The 21636-nt window shown below is 43.9% G+C and overlaps 1 protein-coding gene across 1 annotated transcript in view; it reads right to left on the reverse strand.

The window, feature by feature from the left end:
• The window catches only part of PLXDC2 (plexin domain containing 2), a 410249-nt gene extending 389032 nt beyond the window's left edge, over positions 1-21217 (reverse strand). Inside the window, exon 1 of the mRNA XM_004605351.2 lies at positions 20188-21217. Within this exon, the coding sequence (XP_004605408.1) occupies positions 20188-20299 (112 nt within the window). The 5' untranslated portion in view covers positions 20300-21217. The remainder of the gene's footprint in view (positions 1-20187) is intronic.
• Between the last annotated feature and the right edge of the window lie 419 nt (positions 21218-21636).

The following is a 21636-nucleotide window of genomic DNA, read 5'->3' on the forward strand; positions in this document are numbered from 1 at the left end:
ATGGTATTAGTGGCCCATTGACTCATCCATTTATCATCTACAGGGAAGGTAGCTGCACCTTTGCAGGAAGAAATGGTGACTGGGAAACAGCAGTGTGCCAAAGAGTGGAGCATGTGCTAAGAAACCAGCAGAAAACAAGAGACTTGATTCCTGAGACGGAATGGTAACAGAGTAAGAAAGTATGTAGACACAGTAAAGAAACCAATTTGGGGCAGAGATTGTGGAGAGGCAAGACACTTGTCTTACATGCAGCTGACTCTCTTTTCAACTCTTGGCACCATGTCACATCTCTTAAGTGACCCCTGAGGGGAGAGCGAGGAATAAGCCTGGAGGAATGCTGAGTGTGGCCCCCAAAACAAAACAGAATAGGAAGCACAATTTAAAAGAACAGGCAATTTCAGAAAGAGAACACCTTCTGCCATTTGGTCAATAATAAGTCTGTGACGTTTGGAGAAACTGACCCCTGGATATCTGAGTGAGCAGAAGGAAAGAGAAGGAGCTGTACTGGGTGTATGCCCTCCTGAAGAGGAGGGAGCGATAGGCACCTGTGGGCTGTGCTGAGGTCACAGAGGTAGGCATGCAGGCCTTGGAGCAGAGACCTGCTTCCTAATTTCATTTAAAGAAGTCAATGGGGGGCTCTAAACAAGCCCCCATTCATGCTTATGCTGCAAGAATAAAACTTTGTGGAAGCCTCTGGGACAGAGTGTATATCCCAAAGTGGGTATCTTCAGTGGGACTTTTGAACTCCAGAGAGACAAGACTAAGAGAGGATGTCTCACTCTGACTCTTGTCCCCATGTGCCCCACACTTTTCTCCTTTCGGCTCTGAGACTCCCCTTTCTCCAATGGCCTGCTTTAAGCTCAGCCAAACTGGAATTCTCTCAGCTGCTGACAAGAGTCCAAACTTGATTAAATTCATATCTATTTCAGTGACTAAATGTGGGGTTATATAAAAGTCTTGGGGTATGTGCTTACCTATTTTAGTAAAATCTTCTAATAACTTTATGGTTCATTACTGAAAGAGACTAAAAACAATGAGGCAGATGCTCAGCTGACAGCCCAAGAAGGCGTGGGACTGAGCTGGCGGTCTGCCTACCAAGTGTCCACTACCAACCTCTGTCCCTCACGGCTCCACCTTACCCAAAGCACAGCACCTAGTGGGAAAGGTTGTGTCCATGTGCTGGGGGGGTGGGAGAGCAGGAAAAGGAACCAGTCCTGCAGTTAACTCATGATCCGAATCTGCCATCGCTGCTGATGAAACCACCCCAAGTCCTTTATTCTCCAGGATCAAGAAAGGAATGTTGGAGCATAAGAAATGGACTTCCTGCCTTCGAAATGGCGTGCAGTCTCCGAAGATGCAAGATTTAAATGTAAAGAAATTAGACAATGAAAGGTACAACCCAACTGGTATCAGATTATCAGGTGCTCAGAAGCCATGCAGGAACTCAGAAAAGGCAAAGACAGAAGAAAGGTCACAAACCAGCTTTCCGGAGATCCCTTTGTATCAAAATGATATCCAGTATTTGGGTTGTGGCTCCATGAGATTAAATCATTGTCTTCATCTGAACTCTTACACTTTTCAAAATTGTTTAAACTACATTGAGAAGACTAACAAACTGAGTTATTTTTACTGGAACATAAATATACTAGATAACAAACTTCAAATGCTGCATTTGTCATTATATCCTAGAAAACAATACAGAGTCACATCTTACAAATCATGTAAAATAATCAGATATCTGTGCTGTTTTAATACTTTTATCATAAATAAAGCAGTATGGATTCTATTATAGACTCACAAGTCTATGGGGTGAGACTGGAAGTTTTCTTAAGCAAAAACTGACATAAATATACCAAATTATGGTGATATTTTTCTTTTCATTGCACTATAATGCAAGTCATAGACTAAGGGGTTGTATGTTAGTAACTTCTTAACTATATATTGTCAGGTTAAATATTAGTGTCTTAAGTGAATAAGAACAAAATAAACAAAGGCAAAGGGGGAGGATTTTGTTTGTGATTTACAAGAAAGCATATTACAAAACAATTTACACAGACAAACAATGATAAATGACCTAACAAATTCAGTTATAAGCTGAAGGATCACTGTAGACGGGAGCATATTTATATTCTACATTAGTATTTCTGCAACTCATAAAACTGAATGCATTTTGTTTTTTTGTTGCATTTTGCATTTTGTTGGTTTGGATTTTGCAATGCATTACAAAGTTTTTTTAAAAAGATGGTAATTTAAGAAAACCTTAAGTGATTGCCTAGTGGTACGTCAATAAATATCATTAAAGTATTAGAACCGGAGCCAGAGAATTACCCTTTCAGGTAAGGTGCTTGCCTTTCACATGGTCAACTCTTGTTTGACCCCTGGTGCCACATATGGTTCCCAAGCATCATCAGAACCAATCCCTGAACACAAAGCCAGGACTCAGAAGTGTGGCCCAAAACAGAACCTAAAAATGTCGTGTCATTTTTAGTCTTACACTTTTTTCTCTACTCAATCACAATCTCTACCCTGAAACACACACACAAATACACACAAAAACACACACACACAAACACACACACAAACACACACACACGAAACAATGCTTCAATTACTAAGACAGATACATTTATAATCTATTCTCAAAGGAAGCTTACAGATAAGAAAAGGTTTATAGGTTTTAATGTTTGTTCTTGTTTATAATTTCAAATTTGCCTAAGCTTGAAAGTTTAATATATATATTTTTAAACTTTAAGCTAGCCAGGAATGTCTTGCTAGATAGCACATTACAGATGGTAACAATAAGTCCTTTTAAAGTCTTCAAGCACTTTTATAAAAGAATTGTTAATAAAATCTCTAACTCACATCGAAGGCAATGGAGGGAGAAAAATAAATGCCTCTTTAAAAAGTAGACTATTTCTCTGTGACTAGAGCATTCCAATGTATTTATGGAAAGCATGTTGACCCTTGTTTCCTCTATTTTTAACAAAATAAAGGTTAGGAAATTCACATTATACAAATACCTACTGAGTACCTACCATGTCTTAGGCATTATTTAATCACTATCAAAATTCACTTTTAAAACAACCATAAAAGCTAGTCACATTGAGTAAAAAGAACTCTGTGTCCCCAGATTCTTATTTTAATTCATGCTCTCCCAATAAAGAAAATAATAAAATGATAATTCCCCTTTCTTTCAGGAAATTGTTGGCTTATGATTTTAAAATGCCTAAAACTAGGGGCTAGAGAGACAATGCAAGGGATAAGGTGCTTAACTTGGAATGCAGCAGACCTCTGTTCGATCCCTGGCATCATATGGTCCCCAGGCATTTCTGGGGGTCACTTCTGAGCACAGAGCCAGGAATGAGCTCTGAGCACTACTGGGTGTGGCTCAACCTCTCTCAACAAAGTCTGAAAGTAAATTATTTCAAATACGCTTTTCTCTCACAAAGCTATTATTTCTCCATCAAATCACGCCTCTGCTTCAACTATTCTGCACTAGACTTGACTGATAAAATAACAAGATGATGCATGTTCACTTCCTGCTGCTGCTGCTTAGGCTACAACCCCCTTTCCAGCAAAGCTCATTTCAGGGATTTCACATCTTCCACAACTTTGGGTTATATTCAATGTAATCATCTAAGCTCTAATTAAGTTTTTAATTAGAAGTTGCAGCAATTTTTTTTTTACTAATGATTCACTATCACTATCATCCCGTTGATCCTCGATTTGCTTGAGCAGGCCTAGTAATGTCTCCATTCATCCTAGCCCTGAGATTTTAGCAGCCTCTCTTTACTCGTCCTTCCCAATGGTGCAGCATTAGATGCTCTTTCATGGTAAGGAGAATGAGACCCATCATTGTTACTGTATTTGGCATATGAATACGCCTCGGGGAGCTTGCCAGACTCTCCCATGCAGGCAGGAAAACTCTTGGTAGCTTGCCAGTTTTCTCCAAGAGGGAGAATTAGGCTATAAGATGTCAAGCTTCTGGGAGCTTGGTTTTATAGTCTCTGGATGTTGGCCGTTGATGGGATTACATGGCGCTGGGGGCAGTTTCTGGGTGTGATCGCCTAGCTACTGGAAAATGGGGGATCTGGGCAGAAGAGGCTCAGTACCAATCCAAGCAGGCTTGGAGGTCTCAGCCCCTGGGTCCCACACACCTGGGTTTCTCTGCCGGTTCCTTCATGTGTGAGGTTCGTCCAAATGTGTGGAGAGGGACCTTGAGCATGGCTATGGCTGGGTTCAGGAGGTCTTCAGCTTCCAGGGCTCTTCTCAGGGCGGCGAGGGAAACTCAACCCACCGCCTCCTAGGGGCCCTGGGGAAGACAGCCAGGCTCGGGGGAAATGACTCTGCCTTAAAAGTGATTAAAAAAAAAAATTCTTCAGTCAAACTACCTTGGGACAAGTGAGGTCCCTCCTCAGGATTGGAATATAGTCGAGGGTGTTCGTAGCCTTTCTGCTAGCTGCCTCCCTCACCTTTGTGGGCAGACTCACCTCTCTCTGAGCCACACGCTCTCCTGACTCCTTCCTCTCCTTCCGTATTTCCCAGCCATGCTTCCTAAGCTCCTGTCACCTCTTCCCCCTCACACTCTCCCCACCTACCATGGAAACCTGGACCAGCTGACACCCATGCCTCCAACCAAACCGCTTTACTAAAGCCCAGGACCCCTCTTTCCCCTGCCTTGTGAGCTTCTTTTCCTCCTGCCAACCCCTCTCCCCTGGAACCTCCTCCTCACTCCCTCTCCTGGTTTCTTCCCCGGTACTCAGAACCTGAAACTTGACCTCAGCTACACTCTGTATACTCCTGCTCCTTGGCTGGCTTCCACCACCACTGACACCTACACATTCCAATTTCCATCTCACCTAGGCCTGGTACCCACTGGAGCGGGAATGGCCATAGGGTACATCCCATCAGCATCTCAATGTTCAATCAGTCCCCAGCTGAGTCACTCCCGGGAGTTTTCTAGAGCACCTTGGGGAACCTGAAGAGATTGCCTTAGACACACTCCCTTATTTTAAGCTTCTCATCCTTGTCAATCTAGCTACTGCTAGAGCAGGCCTCTGTCCCTGCAGCAGGGCTCCTTCCAACCTGGTCACCAGACCAGTATAACAGAGGGATGTTTAAGAGGCCCAGGATTCTAAGACGCCCAATGGAGAATTCATTAGCTTCAAAGCTGTAGGTGCTTACAGGGCAGCTTCCTGTCTCCAGGCTTCCTTCTCCAGCCAAGGGTGGTCACCCTCACCCACTTACTTCACACTTAGACTTCAAAGGTGATGCTGATAACACACTTCAGTAGAAACTTCCCTTGTATGCTGGGGTCAAGTCCCATTCTCCATTTTTTTCTAAAGCCATAATCAGTGTCCACTGCCCATTTCTCTCCTGCCCACACATACAAACACTTGCACCTTCCCTTAGAACTCTCTGCTTCTTACTTGCCTGTTTTCAATACTACATAGTAACAGGTATCTGGCAAGGTCTATATTTTTTTATCTTGTTCCAGCACAAAGTTTGGCACATAGAACATACCAAGCAAATGGTTGTAGGATGAATAGGTAAGTCTCCTGAGAACTAAATGGTACCATCCACACCAGGTTAAGGGCAAAGAAATGTCAAGGCAATGTACTCATCTTTGTGCTTTGAAGCAATGGCCTGTGAAGGTAGTTTTCTGCCATTTATAAGTTAATCCAATTGGACAATTTGGATATCTTGGAACATTCCATTTACTGCTAATACTATTAGCAAATAATGGTATCAGTGGACACATTTTCAAGTGGTGTCCAGAGGGGTCAGGGAAGATGCTCTGTAGTACAGCACTAGCCTTGTGAGCATGACACCCTAAATTCAATCCCCAGCGCTGGGACCAGGAAAGAAGATAAAATAAAATGGTGCCCAAGGCATTACACATTATATACAAATGGAGACTAAGCATATGCTGATTATGCCCAAACCCCACTCCCCTGCCTCTCGGAGCTACCTGTTGACTCTCCTGTCCCTCTGGCTCATAACCAAAGCACCTCACACTCACAGAGAAACACATGCACTCACACATACACGATCATGCTCATCACCCACCTTTTATGCCGACAGAGAAGCACGTCCACACACACACACACACACACACACACACACACACACACACACACACACATGCAGGCACACACACAGCGCCTATTGTTACTCCTGTTCTGTCTTTGGCCATCTGATTGAAAGCTCCTTGGAAACTAACAGATCTCTTTCTGTACCTTCTCTACCATAGTGTACAACTGGAAAGAACAGGGGTGCTCTTGCTCCCCCATTCTGCTGCCTACATTTTCCTAAATGTAAGACATGACAGGACTCTCTAAAGATAAAGCCCACTGGTGGTACATTAGGGTAGAGCGGCTTTTTAAGCTTTTTACCACAAGAGACCACTTTTCTCCTGAGAAATGTTATACAGGCAAGTGCTGCCAGGAACACCTCACATCATTATGCAGATGATTCTGAATTAATTTGAGTTGTTGCATATCCAGAAACCTTTTCTTGTTGCCAATGTTTTTCAGGAGCTCCACGTTCAGTTACACAACCCACAGTTTAAAAAGCTTGGGTGGAGGGAACACTGTACAGGCAGAGAACTATTCCATGCTCTCAAGTACTGAATTCCAATTATTTAGGGCCAAACTTGACCAAGAACAAAAAGCTTCTAAAGCACTGTGAAGGTTGGGGGCGCAGGGGAAGGACTGAAAAACTCTGAATATTTTAATGATTTCATTTTCTTTTTTTGACATGTCTTATCTCCCATTCACTGATCAACTCCCAGAGCTGCTGTCCTGTTCTCAGGCCTATATTGTTTACCTTTTCAGATAAGTTCACTAAGATGCAATAGCATTTTGGGTCTCTTTATAAAGAGAATATCATTATCTAAAACAGGTGAACTTTTTAATCAAGGCAAGTATCACAATCATGTAAGGCAGTTTATCTCCAGAAGCAAGTATACTAATAAGGTCAAAGCATTGTTTCCTTGCTTCAAAGCAGATGAGACAGCAGAATTTTGTTCCTTGTCCACAGACTAGGCCAGGAAAGGAAGAATGTCTCTCCGGGAGTTTCGTCTCATTTTTCACAGTGTAAGTTAGTTCAAAATAAATCTATATGTGTTCTTTTAAAGCTGGTTTGCTGTAATCATGTTTTGTTGTTTTGTCTGGGGCTACACCCAGCAGTGCTATGGGCTCGCTCCTAGCTCTCTGAGCAGGGAACACTCCTGCTGGGGCTCAAGGGACCAACTATATGGGATGCTGTGGACCAAACCCAAGTCAGCCACATGCGAAGTAGGCATCTTACCCAGTGTAATATCTACTGCCCCTGTGATAATGTTTTTGAATCAAATTCCTTCCCTAGGGTACGACTAAACAAGATGGGGAGTGGGGAGGTGGGAGGGCAGAGGGAGAACACGAGAGTGAGAGCATGAGAGAGCTAGAGCCAAGCCTGTGTGAGGAACAGTCTGCCTGCGAGCCATCGAAGTCTATGTGGCTACGTGATCATCCCAAATGCCAACAGCCTTTGCTTTTTCTTACCCTGCAGCAACCTCACGGCATAGGACTATTCCTAAACCAAAGGTGATGCAGTTTGGTTTTGCCTCAGGTCATTTGATGCATGTAACCCTCCATAATGCTTAAGGAGGTCAGCTGGTCCCCTCTTTGTGCGAGAATTCTATAACTAGCCCTGCATTGCATTTCTATGGTGGTTTAGTAGTTTACGTTTTTTTCACCCTCAACTCACTGCTACCCCATATTCCCATTTCTAGGGTAACCCAACCAAACCTGTAGAGAAGAGAATATTTTTCTCTGAGGGGGTAAATAATGGGCAGATAAGTCATTTTACTTCTTCACTACAGAGCAAGAAATGAAGGTTCAGTGGAACTCTTATCTTACCCACTGTTGAAAATGTATGGTTCAACCTCTATGGAAAGCAGTATGAAGAATTCTCCAAAAAGCGGGACTAAAACTTCCATAAGACCCAGTTGATATCACTTCTTGGCATCTATTCCCACACAAAAAAACATTTGCTCTAAGGGATATATGCACACTTACACTCATGGCAGTGCTTAGGACAATAGGCAACATATGCACATAAGCCAAATGTCCAACTATAGATGAATGGATCAAGTTTTGGTAGATATACATAATGGGATACTATGCAGTTCTAAGAAAGAAAAATAACGTGCAATTTGCAGCAACCTAGACAGAACTAGAGGATAGGCTGAGTTAAGTGGGTCAGAAGGCATGGGATAGATACAGAATGATCTCGCTCTCTTGAGGGACTTAAAGACACAGCAACATAACAGCAAAGGGCCAAGGCAATACAATGGGAAAACTGATCCATACAACAGAGTTGGTGAGAGGAGAGGGTTGTAAGGGAGGGGCAATGTGTCTTTGGCAGAGGGAAGTGGCACTAACCACACAGTGGATGAGAAAGAGCACTAATCACCCCATCAAGGAGAAGCCAGAAAGTACATAAGTACAGAGCATGCTTCATCCAAGCACTCACCTCACACATGCCACTGAGAAACACTGAAATATGAGACAATTGGCCCAAAATCAAGTCAAGCTCAGACCTGATGGGCAAGTGGCCCAAAAGAGCAGGAACTCCAAAGGAGTTCAGAAGGTGCTTTAGAGTAGAGGGGGAGAAGTGCAACTAGGGTTTGTGTATGTGTGTGTGTGTGTGTGTGTGTGTGTGTGTGTGTGTGTGTCTCTACACAATTAGAAGATATGAAGAATTCTGGAGCCTGCTTCAATAAAAATAGTCAGAGAATGGAGAGATAGGATGATGAACCCCAAGCCCAGAAAAGGGAAACTGAGACCATGTAATCCAGGAATCTAGACTCTGATCTTCAAAGAGATGGTAATGGGCACAAAGGCACAGAAACAAGCACCAAACAGGGTAGTGAGTGGCCCTGCTTAATCTGGATTTTAGCAAGACTGCTGAGGCTCAGAAATAAAGAGTGAGCAACAGCCCAGAGGCATGATTTGGGAGATAAGGTGGGGAGCTTAGGAAGTCTAAAGTGACACCAAAGGGAGGATGGTCTGCTGGAAGGGCAGTAGGGCGTAGGTTTTTTTTTTCTTGTACAATTCTACTAGTGTCTTGTATATCCTGGATATTAATCCCTTACCAGATGGGTATTGGGTAAATATTCTTTCTCATTCTATGAGCTCTTTCTGTATTTTGGTGACTGTTTCTTTTAAAGTGCAGAAGCTTCTTAGTTTGATGTAGTCCCATTTGTTTATGTTTGCTTCCATTTGCATGGTCAGTGCTGCTTCATCCTTAAAGATGCTTTTAGATTATGGGGAATATTTTCTGTGATGGAGGCAGGGGGAGGGTGGGAAATGGGGGCGTATACCCGGGATATCGGTGGTGGGGAATGTGCACTAGTGGAGAGATGGGTGTTTGACCATTGTGAGAATGTAACCCAAACATGAAAGCTTGTAACTATCTCACAGTGATTCAATAAAATTAAAAACAAACAAAAAAGGGTTGGGGATAAGAGTGGGGCAGTCTAAAGTCAAGCTTCAGCACTGCTTTGTGTTTTATTATCATCATTATTAATATTATTAAGAATCAGTCTGATTGGCTGTACCTATTTCACAAATCTCTCTCGTCAAAGCGGCTTGATAGTGCAGAGATTGCACCAAGTCTAGCTTCCTGGAGCAAGCTGTTTTGCAATGTCCAGACAAAGAGGCTATCATCTGCAGAATGATTTTGAATCACGCCTGCTTTTTGAAAAACATCTGAAATATACACCAGATGTTTCAAAAAGATAAGGGAGGCAAAATAACAAAGAAATGAAACAGGCTGTCCAACTTGTCCACTGATTTCCAGATCGATAAGTAGGAGTTCAGAGCACAGGTCACTGACAGGGAGGGAGAGTAAGGATCTGCAAATCAAGCAAATCATCAATGTCTATTATAAATGCCTATGGTTTGGATAAAATCCTGAATCTATTTTCTTTAAATGGTAGCAATTATTTAATTTAATTTAATTTAATTTAATTGGTAGCAATGAGAAAGGTGTACTCTTTTTCTCAATGGGAGGAAAATGTAGAAATTGATAGTAACTTCCAATGGAGTTGATCTTAATTAAGCAAAACAGCTAATATCAAAAAAAAATCCCAAATCCAGGTGATTATACCTGAGTGGGTACAATCCACTAGAGTGGGTTCTCATGAAGCAGCAAACTCAAAAGTCATGCATGGAATTAGTCCGTCGGTCCAGAAAGAGATTATTAAATGGGAACTGAAAATGTCATTGTATCTCTGTTTTATGTCTGATGCTCACCCTTCATTTGTAGTCATTCCTAAGAAGTTAGGAATTAACATTCTTGCCCATGGTGGAATTGCTCATTTAAGTCACTCTATCATTTCCCCTTGCATTTCCTATGAGATATATGGTTAATTACACGATGTGATCAGGAAACAACACTAGCCCTCAACTCAAAGGACATCATTTTGAATAAAATGAGACTTCAATCAAAATCCCTAGAGTTTTAAATGAAACTACGAAGTTCTATCTTCAGTATCTATGGAAAAATAAAGACACATAAGCCTTCTAGAGTATCCAGAATACTTCTGCTCTTAAGAACTTAAGTTCTTGTTCAAGAACAAGGAGGACAGGTTTGCTTCTTCATATACAAAGACTTATTATAAAGCTTAAGTAATTAAGACTGTGTGATACAGTACAGGGATAATTATCAGTGTTTTCCACCCCTTTATCTTTGAAGTATTTAATCTTGTAAGATCTAGCAGTGCTTATGCCAGGAACTATCTTCTATAGCAAAACATTTACAAGACCAGTAACCCATGAATTCTACCGCTCAACATAAGTTGAGTGACTCCTGCTTATAAACATGAAGTGACAGGAGCAGTAGATAGAGCACCAGGGTTCAAAACTGATTAATTGTTAATGGAAACTGGACAAGCCATTTGTGGAATAAATCACTAATGGGAAAATTAAGACTGACACAAGCACATGTAGATACTTGTGTAACAAAACAGCAAGTGATGTGAATTATTGCACAATGTAGTCTCCACCAAAATTATTTCACAACATATTCATCAGTACTTTGCAATTCTGACCATATTAACAAACGTTACCTCAATATTCTATGACAGGAAATCCATTTAGAATTACTTTAAAGGGAAGTAAAATTGTTTACATATTTCATTTAGTTTGAATAAAAGAAATTTCTTAAGGCTATAGAAAATTTTAAAATTCAATTTATAAGTTAAAATAGAAACATTATTATGAAAATATATAGTATCCTATTATCTAATTATATAAACACAAAACATGTGAACACAAAACATCAAACAGTATCTATATCTTTAAAATACCACAAGAATGCTGCTAAACTACAATGTGAAGTGGCATTAGTTTAATCTTTACACCTGGAGGTTGTATTGGCATACCCAGTAATGCTGAGGTGTTACTTCTGGCAGTATTGGGGGTCCAACCAAAAGAGATATTGGGGGTCAAGCTATAGGTCAACCATGTGCAAAGCAAGTGCCTTAACCCCTCTACTATTTCTCCAGTCCCTATGTTAAGTAATTTTACAAGTCAGACTTAATTTTACAGGGTATTCAGGCTCTAAAATATTCCTTAAAATTTTGACGTGTATAGAAAATCTTAATGGATATTCATAATTCCCACTATAAGGCCAAGATTCAACACATAAAAATACAAACACCCATCAATGATTTTTGTTCATATTCTCTTACTTGGTATGCAGAAAACTAAAGAACTGCAATAAAATCTCTAAAAGTTGTCTTGAAATATCAAGAAAATAATTAGCGACAAAAAAGCATTATGTTCAATGACTACTGTAGCACTGTAGCACTGTCGTCCTGTTGTTCATCGATTTGCTCAAGCGGGCACCAGTAGCATTGCCATTGTGAGACTTGTCGTTACTGTTTTTGGCATCTCAACTACACCACAGGTAGCTTGCCAGGGTCTGCCATGTGGGCGGGATACTCTCAGTAGCTTGCTGGGCTCTCTAAGAGAGACAGAGGAATCAAACCCGGGTCGGCCGTGTGCAAGGCAAATGCCCTACCTGCTGTGCTATCACTCCAGCCACACTGACTACTAAAATTGTCAAATTATTTTTTAACACTACTCCAAAGGAGTGTAATCCCATCAATGGCCAACATCCAGAGAGAGACTTAAAAGCAAGCTCTCAAAAGAGAGCGATGTAGAGAGTCTCTGCCCGCACGCCTGGCTGTCTTCCTCGGGGCCCTTCAGAGGGGATGGGCTCCAGCTTCCCTCCCCAACTTGAGCAGAGCTCCCAGTAGCCCAAGACCACTGGGACCTAGCTACAGCCATGCTCGAGGTCCCTCTCCACACGTTCAGACAGGCCTCATGCATGAAGGTGCTGGCAGAGGAATCCAGGTGTGTGTAATCCCATCAACGGCAAACATCCAGAGAGAGACTTAAAAGCAAGCTCTCAGAAGCTCGCAGCCGCTTTGCGGCCGCGCGATATCCTGTAGCCTACTTCTCCTTCTGGAAGAAACTGGCAAGCTTCTGAGAGTTTCTTGCCCACATGGGATAGCCTTGCAAGCTTCCCATGGTGTATTCATATGCTAAATCCAGTAACAAGCTGAATCTCATTCCCCTGACCCTGAAAGAGCCCCCAGTGCAACATTGTTGGGAGGGCCAAGTCGAGATAGACTTCTAAGATCTCAGGGAAAGGACGAAATGAGAGGTTACTGAGCTCGCTCGAGAAATCGATGATTAACGGGATTTTGTGATCGTGATCGTGATCATGACTCCAAAGGAGTATTCTCAGGACCTATGTAAATAATAGAGCACCAGAATCTACCTGATGTAGCTCACATCAATTAGAATTCTTCAGAGAGTTACATAATGATGCCTTAGATCATTTTAAATATAAAAATATGAAACACTAAAATAATTTAGATGGTAGTTTGTTTTGAATAAAAATTTCAGGACATGGGGACCGGAGTGATAGCACAGCGGGTAGGGTGTTTGCCTTGCACGCGGCCGACCCGGGTTCGATCCCCGGCATCCCATATGGTCCCTCAAGCACTGCCAGGAGTAATTTGTGAGTGCAAAGCCAGGAGTAACCCCTGAGCATCGCTGGGTGTGACCCAAAAAGCAAAAAAAAAGAAAAATTTCAGGACAGAATAATTTTACTATTAAGACTTGTATAAACTAAAAATGCTATTTAGTTTATCCCACACCATTTCATATATTCTTTTAAACATGAATATTACACAACAAACTAGACTGATGCAATTTGTAACAGGCCTTTCGCAAGTTATTGAAGGGAAATTATAGCAAAGGGACAAAAATGTCAGATACAAAAGCAAACTTCCTCCTCCTGGATATCCTGGTGATGAGACTGTAGACTCTTTTTGACAACAAATAAACAAAGACTGCCAAATAAATGACTAGATTCACAGGGTGGGATATGGCTCAGTGACAAAGCATAAGCCTTGCATATGTGGGATCCAAGTTGGGTTCTCATCACTGCCTAGTACAATTCCTGACACCACCAAAATGATGCAGTGACAAAATGATCAAGTTCCCTGGGTCAGAGGTGGCTACAATCTAAGTCTATATCTTTACATCTTTAAGAAAACATGGATGTGGGGCTGGAGAGATAGTCCAGTGGTAGGACACTTATCTTGAACACAGTCAACCTAAGTTGAATCCCCAATATTCCTTATGGTTGCCCAAGTACCATCATGTGTGATCCCTGAGCAGAGTCAAAAGTAAGCCCTGATCATCACTGGGTGTGACCCCAAAACAAACAAAGAAAACATGGATCAAAGACATAGGATGAGCTACATCTGAAATAGATCTCTAAGACTATTTCACATTTTGAAAACCATGAAATCACTTTTTCTAAGTTTCCTATTCTAAATGCTAAGTTCTGCTGAGCTAAATCCTATCTCAAAGCTTAGGGAAATATTTTATTGTATGTTAAGATGACGGCTTTCAGGAGAAAATTTGGGAATTTTTAATAGATGCACAGAAGAATAGTACTATTATCAAAAAGTAATGTATTTAATTGCCCACATTCCAGCTGGACCAAAGAGTATATTGTCCTAATCTAAATAAACCAGAGCACACTTAACAAGAATTATGCTTAACAAGAATCTATCGATTTTATTTAGACTTCTATCACTTCATGTTCTAAAGATCATGCAGGAAAAATTACTTGTACATTAAGTGAAGTTAACCAGAAAAGAAGGATAAACACAAAATGATATCACTTATCTGTAGTATATAGAATAACAAGATGAGGGAATGTAATGCAGTAAAAGAGGTATTCCTAGACCACCCTTTACCTCAAGAGTATAGGGAGGAGGAAAACATAAAAGGAAAGAAATGTAGGAAGGAAATAAAAAGAGGCAAGTAGGAAGCAATGGTGGGGGTAGGGATCAAGGACCTCTGGTACACAGTGGCATAGAGGAATGGTATGCTACTTGTCCAAACCACAAAGTCATTAATATCTAAAAGCATGAGATCCAAATACAACAGTGGTAAAGGGCATCTAGCACTTTGGTGGGGGCAAGGGGAGGTGGCACTTCGGTTGTACAGCCAATACATTCACATTAAACCTATTTTAAATATCAAAATCTTCTAAAATGATATAAAACATCTCCCCATTTTCCTCCAGCCCCTTCTCCCCCTTACTCAGGGAACATACAACATGCAACAAAGACATTGTACAACCGTCCTAATCACAACCACCAAGTGCAACCATAACAAGTTTTATGGGCCTAGGCTGTTAAACTCTCTTCCAGAGTAGGTTTATAACTCTAGAGCAGTTTAATATCATTAAGCTTAAGCCCAGTTCAGCTCAAAGGAAAATTTGCAAAGAACTGAAATCATTTAATAGTATTCATCTGCAAACATCGTATGTCAATAATACAATTTCATCTGTGGAGGAATAGAAACATTACTAGTGCCCGCTCGAGCAAATCGATGAGCAAGGGAAGGACAGTGATACAGTGATGTACATATACATTTTCATAATCATATGCTTACACATGTGTCCTTACTTGCATATGCAACTCATAGATGAAGGTACTGGATTGAGAACGTGAGTAAAAATTCAGAAACTAAAAACAGTCAAATGATGAACAAAGTTTTTGAAAGTTCTATCCACAAATAGAAGGCTTTTAAACATATTTTTCTTCCACCACAAGCACTGACAATCCTATAGGCCTTTGTAGAGTAGTCTGCTATACACAATTATACTGTATATTTATGTCTATTTTTTTGATGGAAAAGTCCTAAGCAGGGTATGAGAAGCAATAAACATGTCTAAGTTGCAGTTCAGTTCAACAACTACTGCATGACTACTGATAGATCCAATAGAGAAATCAAAACTAAAATTACAACATGTGATACTGTCAACGAGAGTATATGGAAGAGATGCAAACATGAAAAGAAAACATACTGAGTCAAGTAAGCACCCTAGAGATTGAAAAGTTCAGTGGGTAAGCTTTTTGCCTTGATGGTGCTGATCCTAGTTAAATCTCCAGCACCTCCTATGGTCCCTGGAGCACCACCAGCAGTGATCCCAGAGCACAGAGCCAGGAGAAATGCTTGAGCAGTTTGTTGTGCTCCCCTGCCCCCCACCAAAATAACAAGTATGGTAAAAAAGACAGAGGTCTTTTTGGTGCATGGATGGTACAAGATAAAACTGTAAGAGAAAGAACTTGGATGGGTGGCGTTGGAATAAGGGAAAGAAAGGCAGGAGGATGAGCAAATAGATTTGTAGTACATAGGAACATTAACACATAGGAACATAGTACATAGAAACATAGTACATAGCACTACATTACAAAGGACATAGGAGCATAGTCCATAGATTGTAGTACAAGGAACATCAGAGCTGCATTTGGTTAGAGTATTAAAATCCACTGAGAAGTGAGACAGAGGTGGCAAAGCAGGTCAAGGCAATGGTCTTTGAAGGAACTAAATTGTGAAGCAACTAAAGCTGTAGAGAAGCTACTCAAGACTTTCAGGGCTCATAATCACAGTTGTTGATCAACTCATTCTTCTTTTAAAACAGTTTGTACACTGAGAGATATCTATTAAGAAGCTAAACACAGAAAACTCATTTCAAAACACCCCATGTGGGGCTGGAGCAGTAGCACAGTGGGTAGGGCGTTTGCCTTGCATGTGGCTGACCAGGGTTCGATTCCCAGCATCCCATATGGTCCCCCGAGCACTGCCAGGAGTAATTCCTGAGTGCATGAGTCAGGAATAACCCCTGTGCATCGCCGGGTGTGACCCAAAAAGCAAAAGCAAAAAAAATGTACAGGGTCTGAGTTGATAACTTGGCTTATACCAGGGGACATAAAGGCATTTGTAATAAACTAAAAATAATTTTTAAAAAACACCCCATGTCCATATTTCTCATAATGGTATCTCATTCTGGCTCAGAAGTAACTTCCGGCTTTTGGAACCAGTAGATATCCTTCATTGTTAAGCTTTCTCAAGCACATTCTTCCTGATAAGATCCTGTTGCTGGTCACCATAATGTTTAAAAATGCAAATGATCTGAATTAATTCTTAATCTCTACCACACATCTATCATCAGAAAACCTGATCTGATATAAATACATATTCTAGATCATATTAATATCTCTGTTTAAACTAATCCAACTGAGTCTATTCTTTAAAGGCAAAAGATTTTTTGTTTGTTTTTGATTTTTGGACCACACCCAACAATGCTTAGGGGTTATTCCCAGCTCTGTACTCAGGAATCACTCCTGATAAACCATATGGGATGCCAGGGATTGAACCCTGGTCAGCTGCGTGCAAGGCAAGCCCCTTACCCACTTGCAGAAAAAGAGATTTCTTGGTTTCGTGGTATAATGGTTAGCAGTTTGGACTTTAAATAGAGAAAGATATTTCTTACTTAAAAAAAATTTACATACCATGTCACACTATGAATTGATCCAACCAAAGCACTAAAACACAAATATGCTAAAAATAAACTGTCACTTTATTAAAGGAAAATTAAAATTCCCTGGGATTTAAAATTATTCTCATTACACAATAGTAATTAACATCATTGTTACACTGAAGCACACTAAAGAGTAAAAATCAGGTCAAAATTTAACTACATATAATTAAACTTTTAATTCTAAAATTCTTCAAGATAATTAGCACATCTTCAATCAGATCAGCATATAGAAGGGATTTTGGATTTATGAAGTTTAGTATTACTCTAAACTAATTTTTCTGACTATTGATATTCAGATATACTATTTTTTGTGGGTAAATACTTTGCAGATATATGAAGAATGTAACTATTCTTTAAATTAATTGCTATCTTTTAGTCATAAGAAATAATTTAAAGCTGTATTCTTGGGGATTTCACGATTTCACAATAATTTGTTAATATCCAAAGTTTATGATGCAAAAAGAGTGTTTAAAATTTTTCCACTACGGTATTTCACCCAAAGATAGTATTAGAAGCACAGGTATCCATACTTAGGAGGTACTATATAAAAGCTAAACAGAAACTACAATAAAATCATATTATGGTTAAAATACCACCACTTTATAAATTTAATTTTAAATATTAAAAATTATTGCATGTAGAAAAAATATTCAGGATCGTCAATTTGAGATTGGAAAAATGGGAATATAAAAAAAATGTTTCTCTGCCCTCTAGTGGCAATAAAATCAACTGCAGCCTTTACTAAAGTGATGCATTTTTTTAAATGTTCCAGTTATGAAATCAGGTATTTTTCCTTTATACCGAAATGCTCATAATAGAAATTCTAATTGATTCATGCATAATTTTAAGACCTTTAATTTTTTAAGTTCCCCATAGTGAAATTTTAACTAGGCTATTTGTAAAGAACATCACATTTTTCTTCCATTTCATTGCTACATTTTATATCCAGTAAGCTAATTATTTAATACAAAATAATTCCATAAAGCTGCATGCTGATTGGTATCCAGGAAAGAAGTTGCTTCAGTTTGTAACAAATCTCAAAAATATTCCAAGAAAGTTTAAGCTATTCTTTTCTCTAGCATGAATTTTTAAGCCTATCGCGGGTTTCTAAACTAGTTTCCACCAGAAAGAGAAGACTGGTTTAAGATATGTGTAATTATTTGAGCATCTTACATGTTTATATCCAATAAAGCAAAGGCTTTTACAACTTTAGAGTATTATGGATTTCATCCTCGATTTGAAAACTTGAGACTAGTGAAATGTGTATATATTCTTTTTCAATACCATTGTAATTGGGAAATGTTCCGAGAAGTAAACATTTGCTGACTTTTTTTTTTTTTTGCCACAGATGCATTTACTTCAATGTCACTTTGGCACACACACCTCTCCAACTCCTTTCTGAGGAAGTCAATTGCTTTCTTTAATAAGCATTTACTTATTCCATGAGCATGCTCGTTGAAATTATGGCTGGATCTTTTAAAACAAAAACGTCCCTTCCAAGACGGGGTAGGGGGAGTATTATTTTTAACCAATGAAACGTATCCGAGGAAGCAGAAGGCATACTGCACTAACATAAATCAAGCACCATTTAGGTTCATTTATACAGAACAATGATGTGTGACAAAGACAAATCAACCAGCAGGAAAAGTTGAGTTTAATTCACTGCTTTAAAAGTGTTGTCAAGGGGCCAGCGAGCGTACAGGGGAAAGCGCTTGCCTGGCACGCCAGGAGCTCTGGCATCAGGTAAGGTCCCCCGAGTCCCGCTCTGGGAAGTGATCCGTGAGCAGAGCCAGGAGTAAACGCGCCCTGAGCCGCGCTGGATGTAACCCCAGCTTCCCCCAAATGAGTGTTGTCACTACGTCACCCAATGCAGGGCCCACCCCCAATCATAAACTGGAGGGAGCATGGCAGAGCCTGCGCCTGCAGGCTAAGACCACGGGAGGTCTCCGGGCTCTGCGTCTTCTGGGTCTCAGCTCCACCAGATGACCTTCAGGGACTTCCTTCAGGCCACCCTCGCCGCCCGCTGACGGGGCATCCCCGCCCTCCCCCAGCCTTCGCCCGACACTCTTCGGGCCTCGGGCTGGGCACCTGGCACAAACAGCAAGCACGTGCGGTCTCTGAGGAATCCCTCGCCACCGCCGCCGCCAGGAGCACCGTCAGTCCCCGCTCCTTGGAAACGCAAAGCAGACCCAGATGCCCTGAAACCAGAAAGTTCGCTGCCCTCTTCCATTCTCTCCCGGCGCTCGTTTGTCCACTGCACCTCTGGAACTCTAACCGAGTGCACACATCCCCTGCCAGGTCTCTTGCCCGGTCTTGGCCAGTTCCCCCCCCCCACACACACCCCTTTCTTCCTGGTGGTGGGGGAGACAGTCCGGGGCGCAGGCTCCCTGCTCCCCGCGGGTAGCAGGGTCGGGGGAGCCGGGTGCGCCTCCCGGGTCGGGGGCGGGGGGGGGGGCGCGGCTGCCACCCGCACCTGGCTCCTGCGGCCGCCGGTGCCCAGCGACCGCCACTGGCTCGCAGGCAGACGCCGAGGCTGGGACTCCGAACTGGGGCAAGGTTCGGGCACCCGGAGGAACCTCCGGCACGTTCGGGCTAGTCTGCGCGGGCCGAGAACAATGGGGCCTGGGTTGAGTCGCCGGCGGCGCGCCGGTCCAGCTCTGCCACCTCCTCCCCTCCTTTGCGCCACCCGCCGCACCTAGCCCGCCCCACGCTTCTCAGCACCCGCTCCACCCTAGACGGCGAGAAGAATCCGAGGCGGGGGAGGGGGCTCTTCTGGGGAGGAAGGTGCGGCCACAGCAATTTCTCTCCTGCAGTTCCTCTCCTGCAGTCGGTCGCTGCCAGCGCGTCTGCCACACTCAAGCCCTCGTTCACACACAGGCTGTTCCGCCAGCCCAGGGGGTGGAGGCGCAGCTGGAGACGGGAGAGCCCCGGAAGCCAGCTCCAGGGCGAGCTGGGCTCCGCCACCAGTGCCTTCCCAGAACTGCTCAGGGAAGGCAGCACCTCCCTGCAGCTCAGGTGAAGCCGGCCCCAAGGAACCCGCAAGAACACCCCCCTCCCCGTTTCCACCCTCCCCCCCCCCGCCCACCTTCGTCTCCCCGTTTGGTAAACCCAAGTTTATAACGAAAAGCCATTGCAATAACTTTCCCAAGGGCAGGCAGATGGAGTGGGAGTGGGTTGGGTCTCGGGCGCAAAATCAACAAGAAGGAAAATGCATCTTACCATCGACTGGGTTCCCGGGCTCCGCTCCAGCGAACTGAAACCGGTCCATTAAAAAGTGGCAAAGTAACACAACTCCTGCTGCAGCCAGGTCTGCCCTCGGGAACCGCGCCATGCCGCCGCTGCCGCCGAGACCTCCGTTCCCTCCGGGACAGTCCTTCCCCGCTGCCCTTTGCTCCGCTGCTCCCTGCGGGGGGCTGGATGGGAACTACCCGCGGAGCGCGGCGGACTGGTCTCAGCCTGACTCCGAGGCCTTTAGGAAATTTCGCTGGGATTTCGCACCCGGGAGCCGGGAAGAGAAAGCAAGCGAGTGCGAGGAAGCGGGTCCTCGCTGGACCTCGGCGTATCTCCTTTTGCAACTTGCCTCGGCACTCGCAGCCTCAACACACACACACACGCACGCACGCACAGAATAACAACTGCCAGGAGAGGCCACTTGCAGCCGGAGCTCACAAACTCTGGGTTCCGCACAGGCAGCGCCACCCGGGTGTCCGCAGACGGTGACTGCCGAGGCCCGCGATGCGCTCCGCTGGCTCCCCAACAGATCTGCTATCCACAGCAGGCGCGGGTCCCGCCTCCGCGTCCGAGAGGGCTGTCAGCAGGGAGAGAACTTTCCCCGGCCTCGGGAAGGGCCCCCGCGGGAGCTCTGGGCCGGCCGGAAAGGGTTACTGTGGGCTGGCAAAACCCCTTTGACAAGTTTTTCTTCTTTTCTTCACCCGATCCAGGGCGCGCGTCCTCTCCTCGCAGCCCGAGGGACGGGCGCTCGGCGCAGCGGGGCCCGGGAGGCTGGGCTGCAGCGGGCTGGGTCCGAGGCCAGCGGGGGATGTCCTGTTTTGTTTGTACGAAAAATAAGGCAGGAGAGGGGAGAAATAAGACAGTGCAGGGGCGGGGGTGGAGAGGCCAGACTGCCGCCTCTCGGGAGAGCGCTCCCCTTGGCCAAGGCGGCGGCCCCCGAGCCGAGCCGAGCTCCGGGAGTTTGGTGGCGGAGGAGGCGCCGCCAGCGCGCTCCCCCACGCTCCCGCTCCACACTTTGGGGAGGGACGGGCGCGCGCAATTTGCCAGCCCCGCGCTGCACCCTCCTCCCCCGCCCTCCCTCCCGGCTGCTCGGGCTTCTCCCACCTTCCCCCCTGGATCGGCTGCGAGCACCGACCTGTCCAATGGCCGCACTTTCCTCGGGGCTGGCGAAGGAGTCGCCGAGGAATTAAGCCGGAGGAGCCCGGCCGGGAGGAGAGGGCAACCCCGGCCCCCCGCGCCCCCGGCGCCCGGCGGCCCGGAGCGGCGGCGGGGGCAGAGGGGTGCTCCGTGGGGCACCTCCGCGGCCCGGGGGCGCCATCCGTGCACCCCAGCTCGAGCCCCGTCGCCGTCCCACCTAACCCCCGAGGCGCAACTGCGGTCGCCTGCGCCCCAAGCCCCTGCGGGAGCGCCCCACCAGAGGTGTCTTCCCGGGCGCTC

Source organism: Sorex araneus, chromosome 9 (assembly GCF_027595985.1).
Source record: "Sorex araneus isolate mSorAra2 chromosome 9, mSorAra2.pri, whole genome shotgun sequence".
Taxonomy (NCBI): Eukaryota; Metazoa; Chordata; class Mammalia; order Eulipotyphla; family Soricidae; genus Sorex; species Sorex araneus.